Here is a 21,269-nt window from a genome sequence, read left to right as displayed (position 1 = left end):
GAAGTTTTAAGTTTTCTTTGAAGTCTAAGGGCTTTTGCTTATGTTTCTAAGAGTCAGTCTTGTTATTTCTGATGAGTTTTGAGGACAATAATTTTGACTAATTAATAAATATCCTATGTAATCAGCTTAAAAATCTGAAAGTTACAGAGTCTGAGTCCACAACACCTGTGAGCATGTCCCCCAACGTAGCGGCCACAGCCAACATGGCCACAGATGAGGCAAATCCAGAGGGAGTCTGCTGATCCACATAGGGAGCACCTCTGGTCAGGGATCTCCTCAGGGGTCTGGCAGTAGCGACACACAGGGCAGCTGGAGACACACAATGAAGTTATGTTCTTGTTATTCAGAAGCATAAATGCATGCACTTCATAAATCACCTATGGTAATAAAATGAAAAGTTTCACAAAAAAAAAATTATGAAATCTTTATAGAACAAGCAATTTTAGTCATGAATTGAGTTTCACAATAGCTGTATATTACTGTTCCATGGAACAAAGAGCAAGTTTGTCTGGAAAAAATATAATGCGAAACTACATATTCATTCTTACAAGTATCAAATAAAGCAATGGAAAGTCCATGTGCAAGGTGCTTCCCTTGTGTGTCCTCTTGGGTTGCTGTACAGGTTATAATCTCTTAAATCTGATCATCTTTGTGATAAACATGCATTGTGAAGCACAACTGACTGGGAAGCTACTCTGTTATTACACTGCAATGCAAAGCCACTTGAATCAAGAATTTCAGTGTTATCCAGTGTATATTTTCCAGGTCTTTATCATTTGATACTGATTACAATGAATTTTCTTAAAAGTAAAATTTCTTAGTATTGACATCATTTACTTCCTAAATATTTCACATGGTGGTAACACTGCTTATCCTCCACAATACATAACATCATGAAGATATAAGCATACAGAGCAGCACAGTCTCTTATCCAATTAAAATAATCTGTGTGAATTTATCTTCATGGCCCAAAACTACCCTATACCCTACACAGAGAATGATAAAAGGAAGAAAATCAAGTGCTCCATTGGTAAAAGGTCATAATCTTGAAAAAAGTCCAAATATAAACTATATAAGGTTGCAGTAGTAGTGAATAAAACTAAGGATTAAGCATGTAAGGTATTGAACGTATTAATCATGGTCAAATACAAAAATAATAAAAAGCATGAAACATTCTCCAGAAACATTTATACACCTGCAAAACTAAAAGATTGCTTTAATAAAAAGAAACACAATGTTGCACAGGACCAACTGTTGCTCTTAGCTTGTGAGACACTGACAACACTGACACAACGTCCTTCATGGGACTTACACGAGTCCCTCATCCGCATGGCGCCTGCACACCACCCACAACAAGAGAGCCAAACTTAGTTTATTATCATGCACAAATTGAGCAAAAAGTCTGAGGTATGGATGTTACATCACTGTTAAGCATTAATGAATGTCTAATTTTTTTTTCTTTGTGTGTGGTATAAATTAGAAGTACTTTTAATGAAAACTTTTGCCAACTAAACTTTTAATAAATTTTATTGCTCTAAGTATAATGTCAAAACTTATAAAATCTCAATAATTTCAATGGTAAAAATGTAACAAATTTTTATTAAAGAAAACACTAAAAAGGCATTATCACATGTAAAACAATTCTATTATATATAACCTTTCTTCAATAAGTATGTGATGGCACCTGTTATATAATTACCACAACAAAGATAACTATTCATGTCACACACAACACTAAAGAAAGCTATCTTCTCTTGGTCAGGTTCAACATCAAACTGTGGCCCAAGATCCTCACCTGGTGTCACCCCATTTTGCTAGACATTCACCATGGAAAGAGTGGTTGCACAAAATTGTCAGAATACCATCCACTGACTCATCCATCCTCTCTAGACATACAGGACAGTTGGGCAGCTCTGTGTGACCTGATAAAGGAAATATAAAATACGTTGAATAAGTACATTGCTGATGATGAAATACTGCAGTGAAGCAGAGCAACAAAAAAAAAAAAAAAAAAAAAAAAAAAAAAAGTGAATAGCTGATGTAGGCACAGTGAAGTAGCTTAGGTAAAGATACACAGTGATCTGGGAAATGTGGGACCTATTGGGAGATGGCATCTTCCTTCCCCTTTTCTGAAGAAGTTGTGTCTCCAGCAGCTGACCACATACAAATAAAAATACGGAGTGCTTGGATTAGTTATTGGTAAGGCTCCAGCCAATTGTGTGACAGATGGATATCTCCTCATCCCACACCATGATTTAGCTTCTCTTTTATCAAAGAGAATAGATTATTTCTTCTGTGATAAAGTGAGATTTCCTGCATTGTAGAAAGTTAATTCCGATCAAAAAATATCTAAAATGAATTAATGATAGCTGAACTGCAAAAATCCAGGGCTTTACTTTACAGTAAAGCCACCATGAAACATTTCTTACCAGGAATAGGGAGACCACCATTCTCTGACTCCTTGGTTGTCTCCACTCGAGCAACATACACTAGCCGACAAATGTCTTCCTCAATGCTATTAAAACACTGGCCATTGAATGTGTTGTAGAACATGTCAGCATCACCCTGTAAAAAAATAAAGTCATGGTTTAATATTGATTTGCAGGTATTACCAAGGCTTTACTAATCTACATAAACCAAGAATATTACTCATCACACATCACATTTTAAAGAATTGGCACTGTAAACAACTACTGTGCAAGGAGATAAGAATTTGTATACTGACCTGAGTCCTGAACTTGATGAGAACCATGTATTGGTTGGGTGTTGGATCCCTGATGATGCGCATGTTCTGGATGACAGAGTAACATGGAGCAGTGAATTGCAGCAGGTCATGAATGGTCAAGGCGGTTGGCACAGCCAGCATACACAGCATCTCTGACCGCAGCTCAGACTCATCCAGGCTTGTCTTTGTGCTGTGAGAAGGAGGGAACAATGATGAGAACTCATGAGAGCAAAATACAGTAGTCTCATCATCTAGACTGGGCTCTATTCACGCACTTTTCTTTGTAGAGGTGGAGGATGCCATGAGTCACGTCCACCATGGGGTTGCCAGAGACAAAGGTGACTCGGTCCTTGATTGGGCGAGAGCGTCGGCTGCTGCTGCTGCCATCCTCTCCCAGCCCTGGAGTGCCTGGAAGGAAATTGAAAGCAGTTAAGATTATGAGTGTTAATTCTCTTGGTAAAAAATTGTGGTGGTCAAACTTGTAATATTTTAACTGCAAATCACTGGGCCATTAAGCTCCCCTTAAAGCTTAAAGGGAGGAATTATAGTGGACCCTGAAGAGTTGGAACACCTTGAACTTGGAACAAAAATTTCAATAATTCTTATCCTCGGAGTTTGAACAAAATTTGGACTTGGAACAACCCAAAGACGTCCGAATCCAGGTTACACTATTGCTGTTGGCCAGAGGTAACATCAGTTGCCACTTTATTTTCATTCCACATTGTAACCTTGCACTTATTACCAGCTATGATCAGGATATTTGATCAGTTTTTCATTTGACCGGAGTCACATAACCAGATAGAATAGTTGAGCAATATTTCATATAAGTACACTAATCTCACAACCAACAAAGACTCCTTTCAGACACGACCAACCCTTCAGGAAGTCAATAGACCACAGGGATGCCACAGAATGCCTAACTTTATTTATTTATTTATTTATATATATATATATATATATATATATATATATATATATATATATATATATATATATATATATATATATATATATATATATATATATATATATATATATATATATATATATATATATATATATATATATGTACAGTGGGGACTCAATACTCGAACTTAATTAATTCCAAATGGCTGTTCGAGTATTAAAAAGTTGGACTACTGGTACCTATAAATCAGCTAATTCGTTCTAATCTTAGCAAAACTAAGTTTGTAAAAATTTCAATGCATTTTTTTTTTACAACTTTGATTTGTACATACCATAAGTGAAGAAGAGGGGAGAAGGGTGGGGAGAAGGAGGAAGGTAGCTGGAGGATGAGTCACCATCCACGAAAATGTCATTGTAACTTTTCTCCTGGTGTGATTCTTGTGAATCCATTAGTGGAGGGCTGTGGCTCACTAACAATTGCACTCACTAAATTCCTTATTTTCATCACTAATAAACCTCTTTGGTGCCATCGTAAGATTTTAAATTAAAAACTACTGACAGAATGCAGAAGATTGTTGTTTTTCCCAAGACAAGGCAGGACTAGGGATGTGCACCAACATCCAACATACTGGTATTATGGTAATACTGGTAATACCGGTACTACCAATAATACGGTAACAGAACGGTACAGTGGTGGCTGTGAGAAGGGAGATGACAGAGCTTTGTATACAACCAAATGTGTGACCGTTTGATTACAAGATATTTTCCCCATTAATATGCCATTGGTGTTAATGTAAGTTTATAAATGAAAGACTACAGACAGAATGCATCTCCTGACCGCGGCAGCACAAGTCATGACTGGCGGAGCGGGAAGGGGAACGCTAGGAAGCCTTTGTTTACAACCACATGTGTCGATGTTCGACAATCGGATATTTTTTCGGGTATTAAATCAAACTTATGCGTTTGAGTACTGAAAAGTTCAAGTATTTAGACATTCGAGTATGTTTATATATATATATATATATATATATATATATATATATATATATATATATATATATATATATATATATATATATGTAAATAGTGTGTGTGTATGTGTACACAATTTATTGGCTCCGTGACAGGATGAGCTACCCTTTCTAAGGATGTTGAATGTTTACTGACAGCGTCATGTGTCGGCAAACCCAGCCATGCCATAATAATAATCAGTTGCTGATTTGGCAAACAAAAACCATGACATTTGTAAAAAGTGTTTAAGTTAATCCAAGCATATCTTTGATTTTTAATTCCTTTAACTCATTACATTGTAAGGTACTTGTGTGAGCTAATTGTTAGATTAACAAATCAACGGTGGCTGTATTTTAAACTAGTGGCACTGGTAGTGTAGTGAAGGAATGGCTATAGTATGGCTCCCCAGGGCCCTGTGATGTGCCAGTAATAAACCTGTGATGATTAGTCATCAAAAAACAAAAGTAAAGCAATAATAATACCTGGTTATATGACACTTGCCACAAAGCTAGCCACCAAAAAGTAAATAATATTAACTTTACATAAATTTGATTCTCAATGTTAGGGTTACGTTCCTTGAGACATCATGCTATTTTTAAAAAAATTGCGTTATTCAAACATAATTTTCCCATTGGAAATAATGGTAATAGTTTGGGGATGATTATGTTCCTGGCCACTGGGAAAGTCTGCCTATTTTGGAATTTTTTAATTCAAACCTTAAAAAGAAATATTAATACAAGAATAGGTCACGGAAGCAATAAAAACACGCTTTCATTTTATTAGCTCTGATGGTACGCAAGGGCCTCTCCCTCAGTCCCGTCACATGGGCAACCACGGACAATCACCAAGGTCTCTTCTCCCCTAGCATAGCAATCTAATACGTACTTCCAACTTCATTTCAATAGTCACATCTTCCTTGATTTCTTGGAATCACTTTCCTGTGAGGAGGTTGAAGAACATTTAAATGCCACAGTATAGGACACTAGGTGAAAATGCAGAGCAACAATCCATTCACAGTGCACAATGTGGGTTAGCTCTAGACTGAGGAGTAAGATCTCACATATACATTTATGTTTACAAAGCAACATTTCTATTAGCTTTTTTACAAGCCTTATCACCAAAAAAGGATTGTTTTGTGATGCATAGCAAAATCTTGCATGAAATACTGAAAGCAAAGCAAAAGATGAAGAGGCTTTTGTCTGCCAGCAATCAGGGGCTGCTTCCTCCTCTTCTTTGTATTGATAGCCACTATAGCAGGCAATAGATGGACAGACACAAATATTGTGGTGAAAGCAACACACAAGCTAAAGAGGGTCACAAGAAAAAGAAAAGAAGTGGCTGCTACCAATCACCAATAGACAAAAGCCTCCTCATCTCCTGCTTTGCTTTCAGTTTCATACAAGATTTCACTTTGTGCATTACAAAACAATCCTTTCTTGTTGGTAAGGCTTTTAAAAAGCTAATAGAAATGTTTTATGAACATAAATGTATATATAAGACAGTGATTTTACCAGCAACCTGTCAGTAACCTTGTTGAAAGGCAAAAATGTCTGCCTATGAGTTCGTGGATACCATTTCGTGGCCAGAAGTTGTTCTGCTGGTTGTGAAGTTTCTTAGATTCCGGCACAGTGCAATTCCTCCCCATGGGTGCGCGTGACGTCATCAAGTTGAGCAAACCCGCATTAAATCAAATAAATTATATTATCTAATCGCATCTCCTTAAATATCAAGTAGCGTTAAATCAAAATTGAGTTACTCAAACTCACGTTAATCAAGAGTTGACTGTAGTTCATTCATTATTTACTTAGGTAAAAATTTTGGCCTTGGAATGGAGTAAAATGATTTATATTGTCTCCTATGAGGAAAACAGTTTTGGACTTGGAACAGCCTTCTGGAACGAATCATGTTCAAAATCGATGGGTCCACTGTACTTGTCTTCTTGCATATTTGCAGAATGTTTTGGAGATCAAGCACAGAACTACTCATTTTGCTATTGTTAAGTTTTGTATATGTTACCTCTTCTCCCACCACAGCAGACTTGCATAACAGATCTAGTCCCTAATTCAGCTTCTATTCATTTCCATACTTCAGCTTTTATTCCATACATTTTTTACACTTTCATATTGTTCTGGTGTTTTGGAACTAAACTTTACATAACTCACTTCTCTCAGTGCATGGGGCCTTGTAATTCTCCTAAAAGTGCAAGAGCTTGACATAAGTCATGGACATACCAAGTCACAGTCTGAGTGAGTACCTACCTTCCTTGCTGCTAGAGGCTCCTGGAGTGGACTCTTTACTGGTACGTGGCAGTACCCCACCAGAACTCAGGGGCACTGTTTCTGGGCTAGTCTCTGTCTTCTCCATGACACCACCTTCAGCTTGAAGTACACAGCGTTTGTTCTCGCTTTCACCCCCTGCCACAGCCTGGGGTTGGTGAGACTTTGTAGGGTAACAGAATTCAAGGTATGTTTTTAATTCCAATCATTCACTAAAAATCAGTCTAAAAATCATCTACTTTGCACCTTATAGAATTCAGAGAGAGAGAGAGAGAATTTTACGTGATCTGCTACCTCAGCAATCAAGTTTTCATCAAGTGTAGTCACAATGAGCTGAACTGGTTCCCTACGGCCTCGATGGATGGACAGCAGAGTGTCGGTCACCAAGAGAGGCCACTCTGAGGGGCTTGGCTCACGGTCACGGCACTTTCCACTGTGTGCCTTGGGAGCTGGTAGGGAAGAGATTTATCAAAATTACATCAAGATTGAAATACGAGTATGAGTGTGCTATATAATCAAATGGTACAAATAAGTGTCGATTTTTTGGAGTTTAAAATTAAAGCCTAGAATGGTACAACAAAAAATAAAGATAATTGTACTTAAATAATAAAAGGATAAATTATTGGTCTTTTATTTGTAGCCCATGGAAATGTTTTTAGTTTATACATGTATATGTATTATAAAGTAAAATTATATCGCTTACCAAAAAGTCAACCAAGCATTATAAAATAAGTATAAAATTCCTCAAATTACATACTGTAACTACTCAATAATTTTTAAAAAAGTTACGTTTCAGAACATCAGCCAGATGAACCCAACTCCACACTGTGATGCTCCAACCACAGCAGTAAACTCCTAGTAAGCAGCTTAAACTAATGAGCTTGAGCGAGACTCAATCTGCTGACTTTAGGAATGACAGGCCAACGCATTACCACTGTACTAGCCAGAGGCAATATCAGTTTGCATTATTTATCACAAGAGTATTATTCCAGTCACTAACATATATACATCTTTCAGCTACCCTAATGACTAACTCAATCACTCATTTCCCAAATGAAAATAGGTTATAGAGAGAGAGAGAGAGAGAGAGAGAGAGAGAGAGAGAGAGAGAGAGAGAGAGAGAGAGAGAGAGAGAGAGAGAGTATAAACACATCAATGAAATAACGAACATTTCCATCCAAGAGCTTTCTCGCCCAGAGTGGCAGTTTCCTTCTATGTGGTAACACTGTAACAGAAATCCATACCTTCCCCTCTCGAGCCCCAAATAGTATTGAAGACTTACAACCAAGCTCCATCCTCATCACCCAGACCCCATCAATACACACAAAAGGATGTGCATCCAATGCACTCCTGACTTGACTTCTCACTCGCCTTTCATTACCGACACTAACATTGGTAGAACTGACTCATCTCCCTCTCCCAGCCAGGTTTCTTCCTCTTTTCTTTTGTTGTTTCTCTTCCTCTTCCAGTCCCCATCACCTTTTCCATCTTCCTCCACTTGTCCCTTGCCACCACCATCATCCCCTTCACCACAAGTTTCACATCATGACACCAATTTCCATTAGATTATTAGCAATAAATTTTGTGGTATGAAAAATAAAACAGCGCAGTTGCTCCATCTAATAGAAACCCATAATACTAACATAATAGTAAGAACTGAGGTATGGCTGACACCTGACAGTAACAAATTTTTCCCACTTCCTTTTATTATTTCCGTAAAAACCATCTGACAGACCTAGGCTAAGCCATATCTTTGTGTTAAGCATAGGCCAGACCTTGATACAGACTGTGAAATCATCCAGGTCCAACTACAAATTTTGAATTGTAAATCTCTTCTTGCTGCTTTCTACAGACCATCTTCTACTGATACTGATCACTTACACAACCTTCAACATTCTCTTTCAAGTATATAGGCAGACAAACACACCTGAATTTCAGGTAATCTTAACCTTCCCAACATTGACAGGACTGCCATATTCCCACTTCATCCTCCTGATGCTGATGCCACCAACCAGATTACTCCCCACACAAACTGACAGTAATTACATGACACCTTCATTGCCGTCATGAATACATTTTTGTCACTCTCACAGACAGTACTCCAGCCAATGCAAACACAAACACTAACATGCCACAGTAGCCTGGTACAACCTTTTGCAACATCACGCACACTAGATCTCTTTCTCATAAGCAACATACTTCACATAACAAATACTCATGTTGTCCCAGGGCATAGTGACCACAACATTTTGATAATTGATGCTGACCTTAGATGGACCAGACAAAAACAGTGATCTAGACAAACTTTCCTCTATTCATGACTTGACATAGACAAAATCAAACACAACTTGACTGGTTACTGCTTAAACTTTCTTACTACAAACCACTACTCAAGACCTCTTCCTTGAACTGGAATAACCTGAAATACACTATACATACTACCATGAACAGACACATACCACAAAAACACACTTTGAAGTAGATGCACACTTTCTTTGTTCTCGAGGAAATTATGCATACAGTATCACAAAAAACAGACTCTACAGACATGCACAGATATACAACCGAAAATTGGTCCACAGATTTCATGCATCAAAAAACATTTGCCAAAAACATAGATATCACAGAACACAAACACATAGCCAATTATCTCACAGACAATGCAAGAAATAACAAACTTTTTTCAAGTTCTTTAAGACTTGTAGGCAATCAATTCTATAACATCCCTTAAAGACAACAATAGTACTTTAATTACTCCACCAGAGCATAAAGCACAGTTACTCAAAACATAGTTCCATTCAGTATATATACAAGAAGAAAACAACCAAATACTTTTTTTATTTAATTTTATTTTATCTATTTAATTTTCTTTATGTCCTGGCCTATAGTGCCTGTAGGTGACTTGAAGAGTATTGGAAGTGCTGTTAAGCTTCCATCTATTAGTGGCACAGGCAATTTTATTTATAGTGGTACCCACATTAGGGCCCATATCACCACCCAAGCACATCTTTGGTGTAACCACCAAGAACCTGGGTATCATGGTGACATGTAGGTAATTTTAAACCACTCAATAAATGGCAGAGAGTTTAAGGCTGTATGTGGTGGGATTTGAACCTACACGTGGACATCTGCCCAATCCCATGCTCACCACCTTATCCATTACGCCACCGCCTCCCTGAAGGAGGCATGCCAAAAAATCCTTTCACCAACATACTTCCTTTAGACATTACAGCTGACAGCATACAAAAATTACTGGAAGGACTTGATACTACCAAATCTATTGGCCCTGACAATATTCCAGCTTTCATACTTCAATTCCGTGCCTCTATCCTTTTCCCCATCCTTTAGACTACACACAATCCCTCTCCTCTAAAACCTTACCATCTGACTGGCTTTCAGCAAATACTAATTCTCTTTAAGACAGGTGACAAGACTGAACCTGCAAACTATTACTCCATCTCATTAAAATAAATTTTTTGTGAAATTTTTGAACACATAATACATGAAACACATAGTAATGAATCATCTGGATGCAAACAACATCCTCACAGACACCCAACATGATTTTTAGCCCAAACATTCATATGAATCACATCTCATCACATTCCACCACATTACAGGACAACTTGACTGATATGACATTAAGTAAGTTAGTAGTTATAGTACTCGATTTTATCAAACCATCTAACAAAGTGTCTCACAATAGAATGACACAAACTAAAATACTACAGTACTTCTGGACCACTTCACTGGATCACAATATTTTTGATGGACAGACCTCAACACTTTAGACACTTTTCAGACCAACATTTGAATGCTTCACAATGTGGGACCTACACACACACACACACACACACACAGTAACATTATTAAGTTAGAGCAAATTAACACCAGAGTGCTAGGTTCAATACAAGCAATTACACATGAATACCTGGCATACAACACATTTTAAAAAACAAATAAACATGGATCCAGTTCATATACACATACAAACACACAGACTTATACTTACGTACAAAATCATAAGCAATTACAGTGACACTGATTGGCACAAACAATGAACGTACTTGTAACACACAGAACCAAGCATACCAAACATATAGCTAATACTAACACAGATGTATACAAGCACTCATACCTTACATGCACCATAAAGGACAGGGACAAACTTCCTTAATGTAGCCTATTTTAGACAACAGTACAATTGACACATTCTCTAAATAAATATACAATCATTTATTACATGTCAACACATGTAATAAATTATTGTATATTAGATACATTTGATTCACTCCCTTCCATTCCACACTCGAATCCCCCCCACCAACCAACCCAAAAGTATACGTGTTATGCACCAGATGTAGTGCCCTGTGCATTACAAACTAGAAGCAGAATACCTAACAACTAAAATCGACAGGATTCAGGGACTGGGGTTATCCTTGGGTCCGTGTTCCAGCCATCACGAGACCTCAAACCTCCAGGAGTGCCACTCATTTTCATGCCCAGAGAGAGAGAGAGAGAGAGAGAGAGAGAGAGAGAGAGAGAGAGAGAGAGAGATTTACACACACAATATTCCTTACCTCGATATTCTATATGATTCAGGGTCGGACTGTCCTCGGCGGTCTCAAGTCTGATTACCACCAGACTGACGGACATATTTCATTCCTTGGAGTGTGTGACTTTTACTCATAACAACCTCTGTACAAAGTCCCTCAGCTGAGTATTCTGCCTCTTCTCCTTCTTGTGACCTCTAAGGGCTTGGTATCCCTTATCAGCAGGTCCTCTTCATCTATTCTCACACCTAGTCCCTCAATTCTTTCACTTATTTTCCCTATACTATATTCCAATCCTACGACTCAACTTCTTGCCATTGTTTTGCTCCGCTGGCTGGGAGTCCTGCCAATGAGAGTCCTCCTTGCCATGTCTCGTATTTTCAAGATAATTCTCATTGGTCCAGAGAGAGAGAGAGAGAGAGAGATGGAGCTTTTGCAACGGGAGCTATTCTGCTTTTCTGTTCTGCTCTAGGTAATTGTTCTCTGATTTTGTCTTTATAGGTAAAATCTTCTTTAATAGTTTCTATTACAAGTTGTTATGGTTTGCAGGTAAAAGTCTTTCTTTCGCAGTATTTTTTCGTAAATCTTTTCTTGCTTTATTTCTACCTATCTACAAAGGTAAGGATTTGCAGATTAGAATTATCCTCAAAATCTCAATAATTGTACAAGTAGTGTAGAAATAACTATGTCCTACATAAGCTATTGATGCAAGTTGTACAAATACATACCCGAACCAGAAAATGGAAAAAAATATATTAACACCTTCAAGGAATTATTGCATCACCTAAAAATAAAGAAAAGTTTATTAATTACACTTCTTTTCCTCATTGGTGGAGTATATCAAGCTACAAAGAAGTTAAACAGCATCACGTAAACACCATTAAACACCCCACCAATTAGTACCAGAGCCAGTTACAGGTAGTGAAGGTAATGAAGAAGCCGAGAGTGTCTGAAAGTCCGAAGTTTGTCTACCAATGTAAACAAATAGTCAGACCGAATCCTGTGACAGTGATTAGGACTGACGGCTTCTCAACTTCCTCCCTCCCGTCAAGTCGAGGCAGTTCCAAGGGGTGGTGACTTGAGGTGCGGCTACTACCACGACTCAAAGGGCAACAAGTCAATAGGACGTCGGAGAGACGGAGTGTTGCGGAAACTTACAATTTACGGCAGGTTAGTAAGTACAGGCGATTACATGTATGGTGCTAGTATGGGTTTTGCCTCGTTCTCGTTTTACTATCTTTTCCTCCTCCTTCTGCTTGATAGATGATGTGACATGGTGTGGTATAACTCTCTAATACGTGCTAAGTAAGTACATCAGTTGATAAAGGATGATATGTGAAAATAGATGCATTGATGACCATAAGGCTCAGTAAGGTCGTCAGCGATAAAAACCGAGAGGTAATCAGCGAGATGATTAACCATAAGGTAATACAATCACGAACCCAATTACATACTGTTTACCTGTAACAGACCCATGGTTGACACGTGTGTTACTGCTCTTGAGTAATGTCTTAATTCTGTACGTTTATGACTAATTGATAATAACATTAGACGTACGCTTTTACTGTACTGTATAGATAAACCCTCCTCTTAATTGTTAACTCCCTAGAAGTGATACACATCAGGAAAGATGAGTGGGGATGATGCCATAAAGACACCCATTGAGGACGTGGAGGGCGGATGGCTGCACCAGTTGGTCATTTATGCAGCAACGTAAGGGTTTGCACATGTTTTATTCAGATTGTCTAAAACCTGGAATAAATACTACTATAATATAAGGGACTTGTATGTAAAGATGCTCATGTCTTGGGCATCAACAGGCATGATTAATTATTTACTTCTTTGATGTATTAAAGTTTTGACAAATATTTCACAGAAATCCTTGGGAGTTCTGTTGGTACCTGCTGCTTTGTTTGTCTCCAATGTTCTTCATTTCTGCAATGCTTTCTTGGAAACTAGCTAAAGCACTAGAAGCTCAAGAAAAGGTAAGACTATAGTATATTATTCTTATAGTATATTTCAGTGGGCATTGAGAAAAAAATCATGATTTGGATAGCCATAAAAACTAATGAACTTAATTGTTCGGATGGTATGAATAAGACCAATTCTATAATAGTAGTGGCAAAAAAGTACAATATTTGAAATGTAACAGTGAAGATAATGGCAGCAAAGATTTGTAATGAGATACTACAAACTGTGTGGTTTTCATAATCTGTCAGGTGCTAGTTGGCTATGTTCTTAAACTTCAAAGATGAGGAAGCGTTCATTCAAGTCTCATAGCCAAGTACTGATGCTGGTAATGTTTTTCAGGAATTAGCAAAGAGGAGAAATGATTATAACACTCGTGTGCAACAAAGTTCACTTCACACACCACTTACAGGAGGGAGGACTCACCCAAACTTGCGTGAATCTAAAAAGACCATTTAAGAGGTGGAAACTGTCAAAGTTGTATAATGTCAGTAGAGTAGTAGCTTTGATAATGCTTTGAGTGCTGTGGAAATGGACGGATTGGAGGACTGGAAACATGAATGCATAAAATGTTAACAGATAATAAAATATTAACATGTAATTGCTGTGGCAAACATATCACTTGCATTAGATAGTTGGATCTCATCTAATAGATAAAAAAGGAAATAGTAGATGATTTTTTGCATAACTTGATTACCATTATCAACAAGGTTTTATGTAACTTTTTCAGTAATGCCAGTTTTATACTATACCAGGTATTCATTATATGCGAGGGTCATGTTGTTGTTTTCAGATAACTCGGATTGGCCTTCCCCTCAATTGGTCCAACTTAAGCAGGGTTTACGTTTAAAGTACAATATAATAATACATATTTCTTATTTAGTCTACTGCTAAGTGTGCATTTTTTGCTTATTTATTTTATTACTTTTTGTTTGAAGTTTAAATTCTCTCTCTCTCTCTCTCTCTCTCTCTCTCTCTCTCTCTCTCTCTCTCTCTCTCTCTCTCTCTCCATACATGAACACACACACACACACACACACACACACACACACACACACACACACACACACACACACACCAAAACAAAGTCTAAAAGTTGCCCTACCAATGCTATGCTCTTCTACCCTGACATTGCTTTCATGTTATAGGACAAGAGCCGTAAAGAGAAGAGGAAAGCCAACATGAACAAGGTGCGGGCCAAGAGTCATTGAGACTAAGCTGGAGTCAAGGCAAGGCTGTGTGCCCAATGGGATGGCGAGCAGCACACAAAGGTTTTTTTACACAGACCTGCTAGAGGAGTTAGTGGCAGTGGTAAAAAGATTAAGTAGTGGCCATGTTTATAATTTTATTGATATTTTTTACTTTGTCATGAAGTATTAATTTGCAGATTTTTGTACTTTGTTACTTTTACTGTTGGTTCTTGCTGTCCATTGTCATCTTGTTGTATGTACACACATATTTGATGTTAGTATGGTAAAATAAGTACAGTCAGTAAATATTTTTTGCATTTTTATTAATGATTATTATTAATAGCTCTGTATTAAAATATTCCCTTAGGTTGTACTATTTGTGTACATTAATATCTTCCTGAATGTGGTTCTTTTTTTGAACAGGCTACATTACTTAGTTGCAGCAGTATTCAATTTTGAAATGTTGACCGGTATCCAGAATCAATGAAGACTAAAAATGGCGTGATAATTGACTTATTTTAAAATTTTGAAATGATGACTAACTGTTCTACATGGGAAATGTATACATATACATATTAAGTAATCTGGATATGTGATTACAGTACTCTTTAAAAAGTATGTTCATACATTAAATAACAATATGGATGAAGTATTAAAAGATGGAGACATGCAGTAATAATGATAATAATAATAATAGAAATAATTCAGCAACACTAGTCATTCTTGAACTTGGTGACATACCTGCATCACCTCACCAGCAATATGCAGGTTCATATTCTTAAAAGTTTGACATCTTACTTAGACTATTGTCAAATTGTCAAAGGGGCATAATGGAAGGGATTACAGTTTAATGTAATAGTTTAATTACTCTCATGGTAGTTCAACAAAGATTTAACATCAATGAAAAAAAAAAAAAAACTAAGAAACTAACTTACTTTTCTACATCCTTTGAAGATGTGTAGTATCTGTGAGGTTCCAAGACATTTCAGAATATGGGTCACAGAATCCTGAAGCAATGAAGTGATTAATGCACCCAGTAACAAAATTATGCTTATGATATTATCACAAGGGAAAAAGAAAGCAATTACAAAAATGTGATCTTATAATTGGCAAGGTGCTCAAATAAAAAGCAAGACAATTAGATGTGTTAGGATGTTGTTAAGATGTGAGGATCAGCTTTATTTGTTAAGTGAATATAGCACAACTAAAAACAGATGAGATAGAATAAAAACAAAGGATTCTACATTATATTTGAGTTAGTTGTGGGGAAGCTTAGAGGAAAAAGAAGAGCATTAAGTGAGGAAGACTGTGATGTGTCATGGGCAATAATGGTAGCTCCGATTTCAGTGGGAGTGTTAAACTTATATAATTATCATTAACCCCTTCCCAGCAGAGGATCTATATATAGACGTTTCGAAAACGGGACTTTTTGTCGGATCGTCTATATATAGACACTCGTTCTTATTTTGCTGCATTAAGTTGTAGTGTCGTCTATATATAGACGATTCCTTACAAATAACAAAATTCATAAAATAAATAATGATTTGGCATCTTAACTACCCAAACACTGGTCAAAATGACCTATCAAGGCCAGTCACCGCTTATGCTTTCTTGATGGTAGATGTGCTACGCATTAAAGCTAATACTGGAAATTTTTTGCCTTATTTACACTTTTTTTTTTATCATCAGCCTATCATGTCTAAGAGAAATAACTGTACCACGCCAGCAACGTTGCCTAAAAATGAATAGTACAAAACAAGTATGTATGTGAAAAAATATGTACATCCAGGTTACAAGTCTTGGATGTGAGTAACTAAAACATTCAAACAAGCATATTGACATATATTGCCACCAATGAAACACAAGCAACACTTACACATAAATTCAATTGTTTGTTCAGTTTTGCGGCAGCGTCTATACATAAATGTCAATCAGGAGTAACCATTTGCAGGGAAACTATATATAGACGTATGGATAAAAGTCGGTAGCGTCTATGTAGACGATTTTCTATTTGATAGTTTGCTCATCTGCCCTGCCACCGGGAAGGGGTTAATAGTAAATACAATATTACTTATTTTTAATCTTCACATGTCTGTGCAAGTAAAAGATGGTTTGTGCATGTAAAAGTGAAAATATCTACATAATGTTGAATATGAAAGACAGAGACATTGATGTATGTGGAAAGTAGGAAATATATGCTACTATTTTAATTCTGTAAAGGAATAAAAGATTAATAATTAAAGATAATAGATTGTTTAAAAGTCTCAAATTCACAAGCAATTTCTACACCAAGATATGGTACGCAAATGGTTATTAAGAGTTTAATGTATTCATACCCTAAACTGTGGTTGCACAAATTTTATCATGTTGGGGAAGGATTTGAGATGGTGTATTTGTAGGCCTTTTAATTCATTATGTTTAGATATATATTTCACTGTGGTAGGCATAAACTGATGGGATTGGATTGTATGAGTATTGCAGACAAATCTTTCTTAGATCTTTTAATGAAAACTCTTAATAGGTATCTACTTAATGCTTCTTTTGGCATGACTTGCTGCCAGTTTCTTCTGCTTACCAATGTATAGTGTCCTCCTTTGCATGAAGACTGATGCTCTACCAAAAATTATTGGCAAGTTTCCCATTCCATTTCAAGTGCCATTTTATATTTTTGTAATGTGTCATATTCTAACTACCCTCCATAACTGCCATGCAGACTCTAATCTGTGAACAAGTTTAGTGTATGTGTTTTTGTATGTTCATTAAGAAAAATATGGCATACTTGCTTATATGTCTCTCAACATCTTTATATATGTAGCAAAAAGAAATATAACTGTCCTTGCTTCATGAAAATAGATCTTAGTCAGCTGAAAGATATGAAGTCTAAGCACAACAAAGTAACATAGGAATGATTTTACAAGAAACACAGTCCGCAAGACACAAGAGAATCTCTACACTTCATTACCTGAATGATTGCTCCTGGTAAATAATAGGTATACCGTGTAAGAATTTATGTAAAAAATATCAAAGTATTCACATACAACATTTCTTTCCCAACACAAAATGTTCATAAAACTTCAAACTTTTATCACAACTGAGCATTGATGCTTCATAAGAAAAGACTACAGAATTACTCACAGGATCTAACAGTTTAATGTATTATCATGCACATCTTGATATGTAATAAGAAACATCACCTTGATAAACATCCTATGAACACTCATATTTGCATATTTAGAGTTTTGTGTAACTGAAATGCCTTTCTAATATGATACTTTTAAAGATATCACTTAAAAATGTCTAATAAATGTATCCAAACAGTATGAGCTAGCATGATATATAAAAAAAAAAAAAAAAAAAAAAAAAAAAGTCATTTAAAGATTAATTAGTGTTTTAAAATAAATAAGGTTAGATGTTATCTGTATTGAAGCTGGACTGTGATATAGTTAATTCTTGTAGTACCCTGGTAGGTATGAAATATGCAACAGAATCCATACAATATTAATTTCAGCACTATGGAGTGTGTGACAAGAGTACTGTAGATGAGCGGAGAAATATTATTGTTTATTTAGTATGCAGAGCAGAAAGAGAAGACTAATGTAAAGAACCTTCCACTTCAAATATCAGTTTACAGAGAACAAATGGAAAATGAGGTAGAATCATGGGTAATAGTTGACAAGGATGACCTATTAATGTGAAGAGGATAAGGATATTTAGAATACAAGAAAAATAGTAAAACAGAATGGTGTCTAAGAAGCAAATAAAAAAAAAAATTATAGAAGTATAAACATAGAATGACCTAAAAGATGAAGTGATAAAAGTAAAATGTGTAACTCGATCAAAGGAAAGACTAGAAAAGTATGAATGTGGAAACAGGAAGAGACAAACCTATTAAATATTACAATAGTAAGTATTGCATTCTTTTCTATTGTGTTAAGTGTTTTCCATCAAGCTTAAGCCATCTGAAATGTTGAGAATTTATTATCAAACTTTTTTTTTGTGGACTGTCAGATCAGATGTCTTTTGGTTGAAAGAGCCAATAAAAGTGGAAATGAGATTAAAAATTTTCAGCTCATAAAAGTGGAATTGAGATTTAAAATTTTCTTCTTATTCATTTACCTTCTTGTTTTTACCATGAACAAATATTGTCCTTCAGAGGAAGACAAAAGCACTTCCCCAGAAACACTGCCTGTAAAGTTTGCAATGTAGGTATATAGTAGTGGTAAATTAATATACTACATATATTTTCAGAATCATAATCAGTTCATTTTTGCTCAAAACTATCAAATGAACATTGTGTGGAGGCTCATATTTCATGGAGTACTGGTTGGTAATCGTATGTGGCAGTAGGTCAGTTTTATACAGCACAGTTGAAACATTCATTCCATAATAAAAACCATATTCTACAACATTTTTGCTACGATCCAAAAGGCTTTAGTTGAAGCTTTGCAAACTTTTGGATATTTTTATGATTATATTAACATGTTAAACAATGTTACTCCATAAGTAATAGGAAAACACTTGAAAACTCGGCTAATCATCTCTGTGGCCTTTGGAAATAGTATTGGTAATTAAGGGAACAAATTATTTCTGAATACAGACTCAAGAGGTGCATGTACAGGTGAAGCTCATGAGATACAGCTACAATGAAGGTCCTTGGCTGGGTGCTTGAGTCCTGAATGTGCATGTGTTGGATAACTGTTGATCATAACGTGTTGTGATGGTTAATATTCTTTTCCAGAACAAATTACTTATATAGTAGAGAATAAGTTTAAAAAGAATATAAGTTATTACTTTTCAATATTCTGCTGAACGTCAATTTTTTTTGTGCATTTAATTAATATGTTTGTTTCCCCTAATTGCTGTACTATCCAAATGAACATCAGTGAGCATTCAAGTTTTAGTTCTATTCTTATGTAAGTCATTATTGCAAAAACCCTTTATATGTATTACCAAGTTTTGTACGCGCTTTACCTTTGCATACTTTGTCTCCTTTGTCTGATGTTATGATTTAATTATAACGTATTATTAAAGAAGTACAACATTGCTCTTCATACAATAAAGATGAAATGTAAAATGTATTTTTTTTTATATATATGTTTGAGAGAGAGAGAGAGAGAGAGAGAGGTTACATAGTTGCTTTTCGCATGAGAATGGTAGACTAGTAGCTGTGTGTGTGTGTGTGTGTGTGTGTGTGTGTGTGTGTGTGTGTGTGTGTGTGTGTGTGTGTGTGTGTAGCATAGATATGCCTGAGGGAAGAGGAAGGTCACAGCATCAAGGGGTGGACAATGCGGCCTGCTGCGTGGCCTTGGTGGCGGGTGAAGTCCAGCAGGGCAGGGCTGCGGCAGGACAGGGCAGGGTGTCTGCTACTTCTCTGTCCCAAATTTTTCTTCTTTATCTAATGGCTGGTGCAGAATTAATTTACTGAACAGAGAAGGACGGAAGACGAGGGTTGAGAGGTCAATACAATAAAATTGGTGCAAGAGCGCTCAGCCGTGATATGATGGGCTATGCGCGTGACTTACACAATCTGATGAAGAAAAGGATGCCTCGAGACATTTGTGTATGTTAGGTGTCGCTAAGTTGATGCTGATCTTTTAGTTGCTCCAAGAATCTGTTTGGTACAATCTGAACACATCACAATGTATCTTATAAAGTAATTAGTAAAAAAAAAAAAAAAAAAAAAAAAAGCCAGCGTTTCCCTGAACTTAACATGTCCTTTAATTTTGTCCACGTCCTAGAGGCCAATCGGGGCAGGCAAAGGGAATGTCACACACGAGTTGCTAAAAAAATAAAACATCCGCAAAATTATCACACACACACTTATCACTAAAATCATTGAAAGTCAAATGAAAAAAAAAAGTAAATGAATAAAAATAATCAACAAGCGCATAACCAAGGTAACGTACTAAAACATTCTGTCACAAGAAAGATACACGGGCATAGCTTTTCCTGTACTTCCTGGAAAGGCGGGAGGAGTGCGTGGTGGTGCAGCCTTCCTTCCCTCTGGGCGGGGTCGCTGACGCGGAGGTCACCCCTGACTCACTGTTTTTTTGGTGGTTGGTGTTGCCAATAACTATGGAAATGCTGCTCTATGAGTGTTTGAGGATGATTGTATGTGTATGTAAGTGTGGGTGTAATTCTAATTAACATCAGTCACAGATTAATAGTACTCTATTGTCATAGTTCATAACCCTCGCCCATAACCTCGGGAAAGTGAACCAGCAAACATTTCACTCCAGTCAAAACCGTTAGCTACACTGACATAACTGCATACTCCCCTTCAATGACTGATGAACTAAAATATGAGTGCGATGCCTCTTCCTCTGCAAGTGAAACAAAGAAGAATCCTTCATGAAAGAAATATTTTAGTTGGGTCACCGATATTATCGTAGCTTCGGTCCTGTATGCTGGGATCCGCATTCTCAAACGTTTCGGCACCTTATTATTTTAACTGCAGGCGCTTCTAAAAGACTGTAGTGGGAGTTATTGGGGATATCAACAGTTTTGATTCTAAAGATTGTCTAAGAAGAATTTTCCATCATGAAAAAGGAGAAAGAGAAAAAGAAAAAAAGTCAGAACTCGACTGATCATCTGTGGCCTTTGAAGAGTCCTTATGAGGGAGGGCCTAGGGCGTTTCAAC

General features: G+C 36.6%; 2 protein-coding genes across 4 annotated transcripts in view; one reads left to right on the top strand and one right to left on the bottom strand.

The window, feature by feature from the left end:
- The window catches only part of LOC123518830 (BRCA1-associated protein-like), a 57,523-nt gene that overhangs the window by 8,600 nt on the left and 27,654 nt on the right, over window positions 1-21,269 (bottom strand). Inside the window, exons 1-8 of one of the 2 annotated variants that reach the window (XM_045279865.1) lie at window positions 11,499-11,860; window positions 7,213-7,367; window positions 6,901-7,066; window positions 3,001-3,133; window positions 2,726-2,915; window positions 2,430-2,565; window positions 1,796-1,922; window positions 166-309 (exon numbers count right to left, since the gene is read on the bottom strand). In XM_045279865.1, coding sequence (XP_045135800.1) covers window positions 166-309; window positions 1,796-1,922; window positions 2,430-2,565; window positions 2,726-2,915; window positions 3,001-3,133; window positions 6,901-7,066; window positions 7,213-7,367; window positions 11,499-11,574 — 1,127 coding nt within the window. In that variant the 5' untranslated portion in view covers window positions 11,575-11,860. Of the gene's footprint in view, window positions 1-165; window positions 310-1,795; window positions 1,923-2,429; window positions 2,566-2,725; window positions 2,916-3,000; window positions 3,134-6,900; window positions 7,067-7,212; window positions 7,368-11,498; window positions 11,861-21,269 lie in introns of those variants that run through there. The other variant, XM_045279866.1, reaches the window with a different exon arrangement.
- On the top strand, window positions 12,315-19,703 carry LOC123518834 (small integral membrane protein 15-like). 2 transcript variants are annotated; one of them, XM_045279873.1, is made up of 4 exons: window positions 12,315-12,641; window positions 13,081-13,184; window positions 13,348-13,456; window positions 14,588-19,703. In XM_045279873.1, the coding sequence occupies exons 2-4, from the start codon at window positions 13,102-13,104 to the stop codon at window positions 14,648-14,650; spliced, it is 255 nt and encodes an 84-aa protein (XP_045135808.1). In that variant the 5' UTR covers window positions 12,315-12,641; window positions 13,081-13,101; the 3' UTR covers window positions 14,651-19,703. The 2 variants fall into 2 exon arrangements, with proteins under 2 accessions (XP_045135808.1, XP_045135809.1); XM_045279874.1 differs by having other exon boundaries at window positions 12,435-12,645.

The sequence above is a fragment of the Portunus trituberculatus genome, chromosome 44 (genome assembly GCF_017591435.1).
Source record: "Portunus trituberculatus isolate SZX2019 chromosome 44, ASM1759143v1, whole genome shotgun sequence".
NCBI lineage: Eukaryota > Metazoa > Arthropoda > Malacostraca > Decapoda > Portunidae > Portunus > Portunus trituberculatus.
Note: the sequence above shows the minus strand (reverse complement) of the source record. Positions and strands in the feature narration are given on the sequence as shown.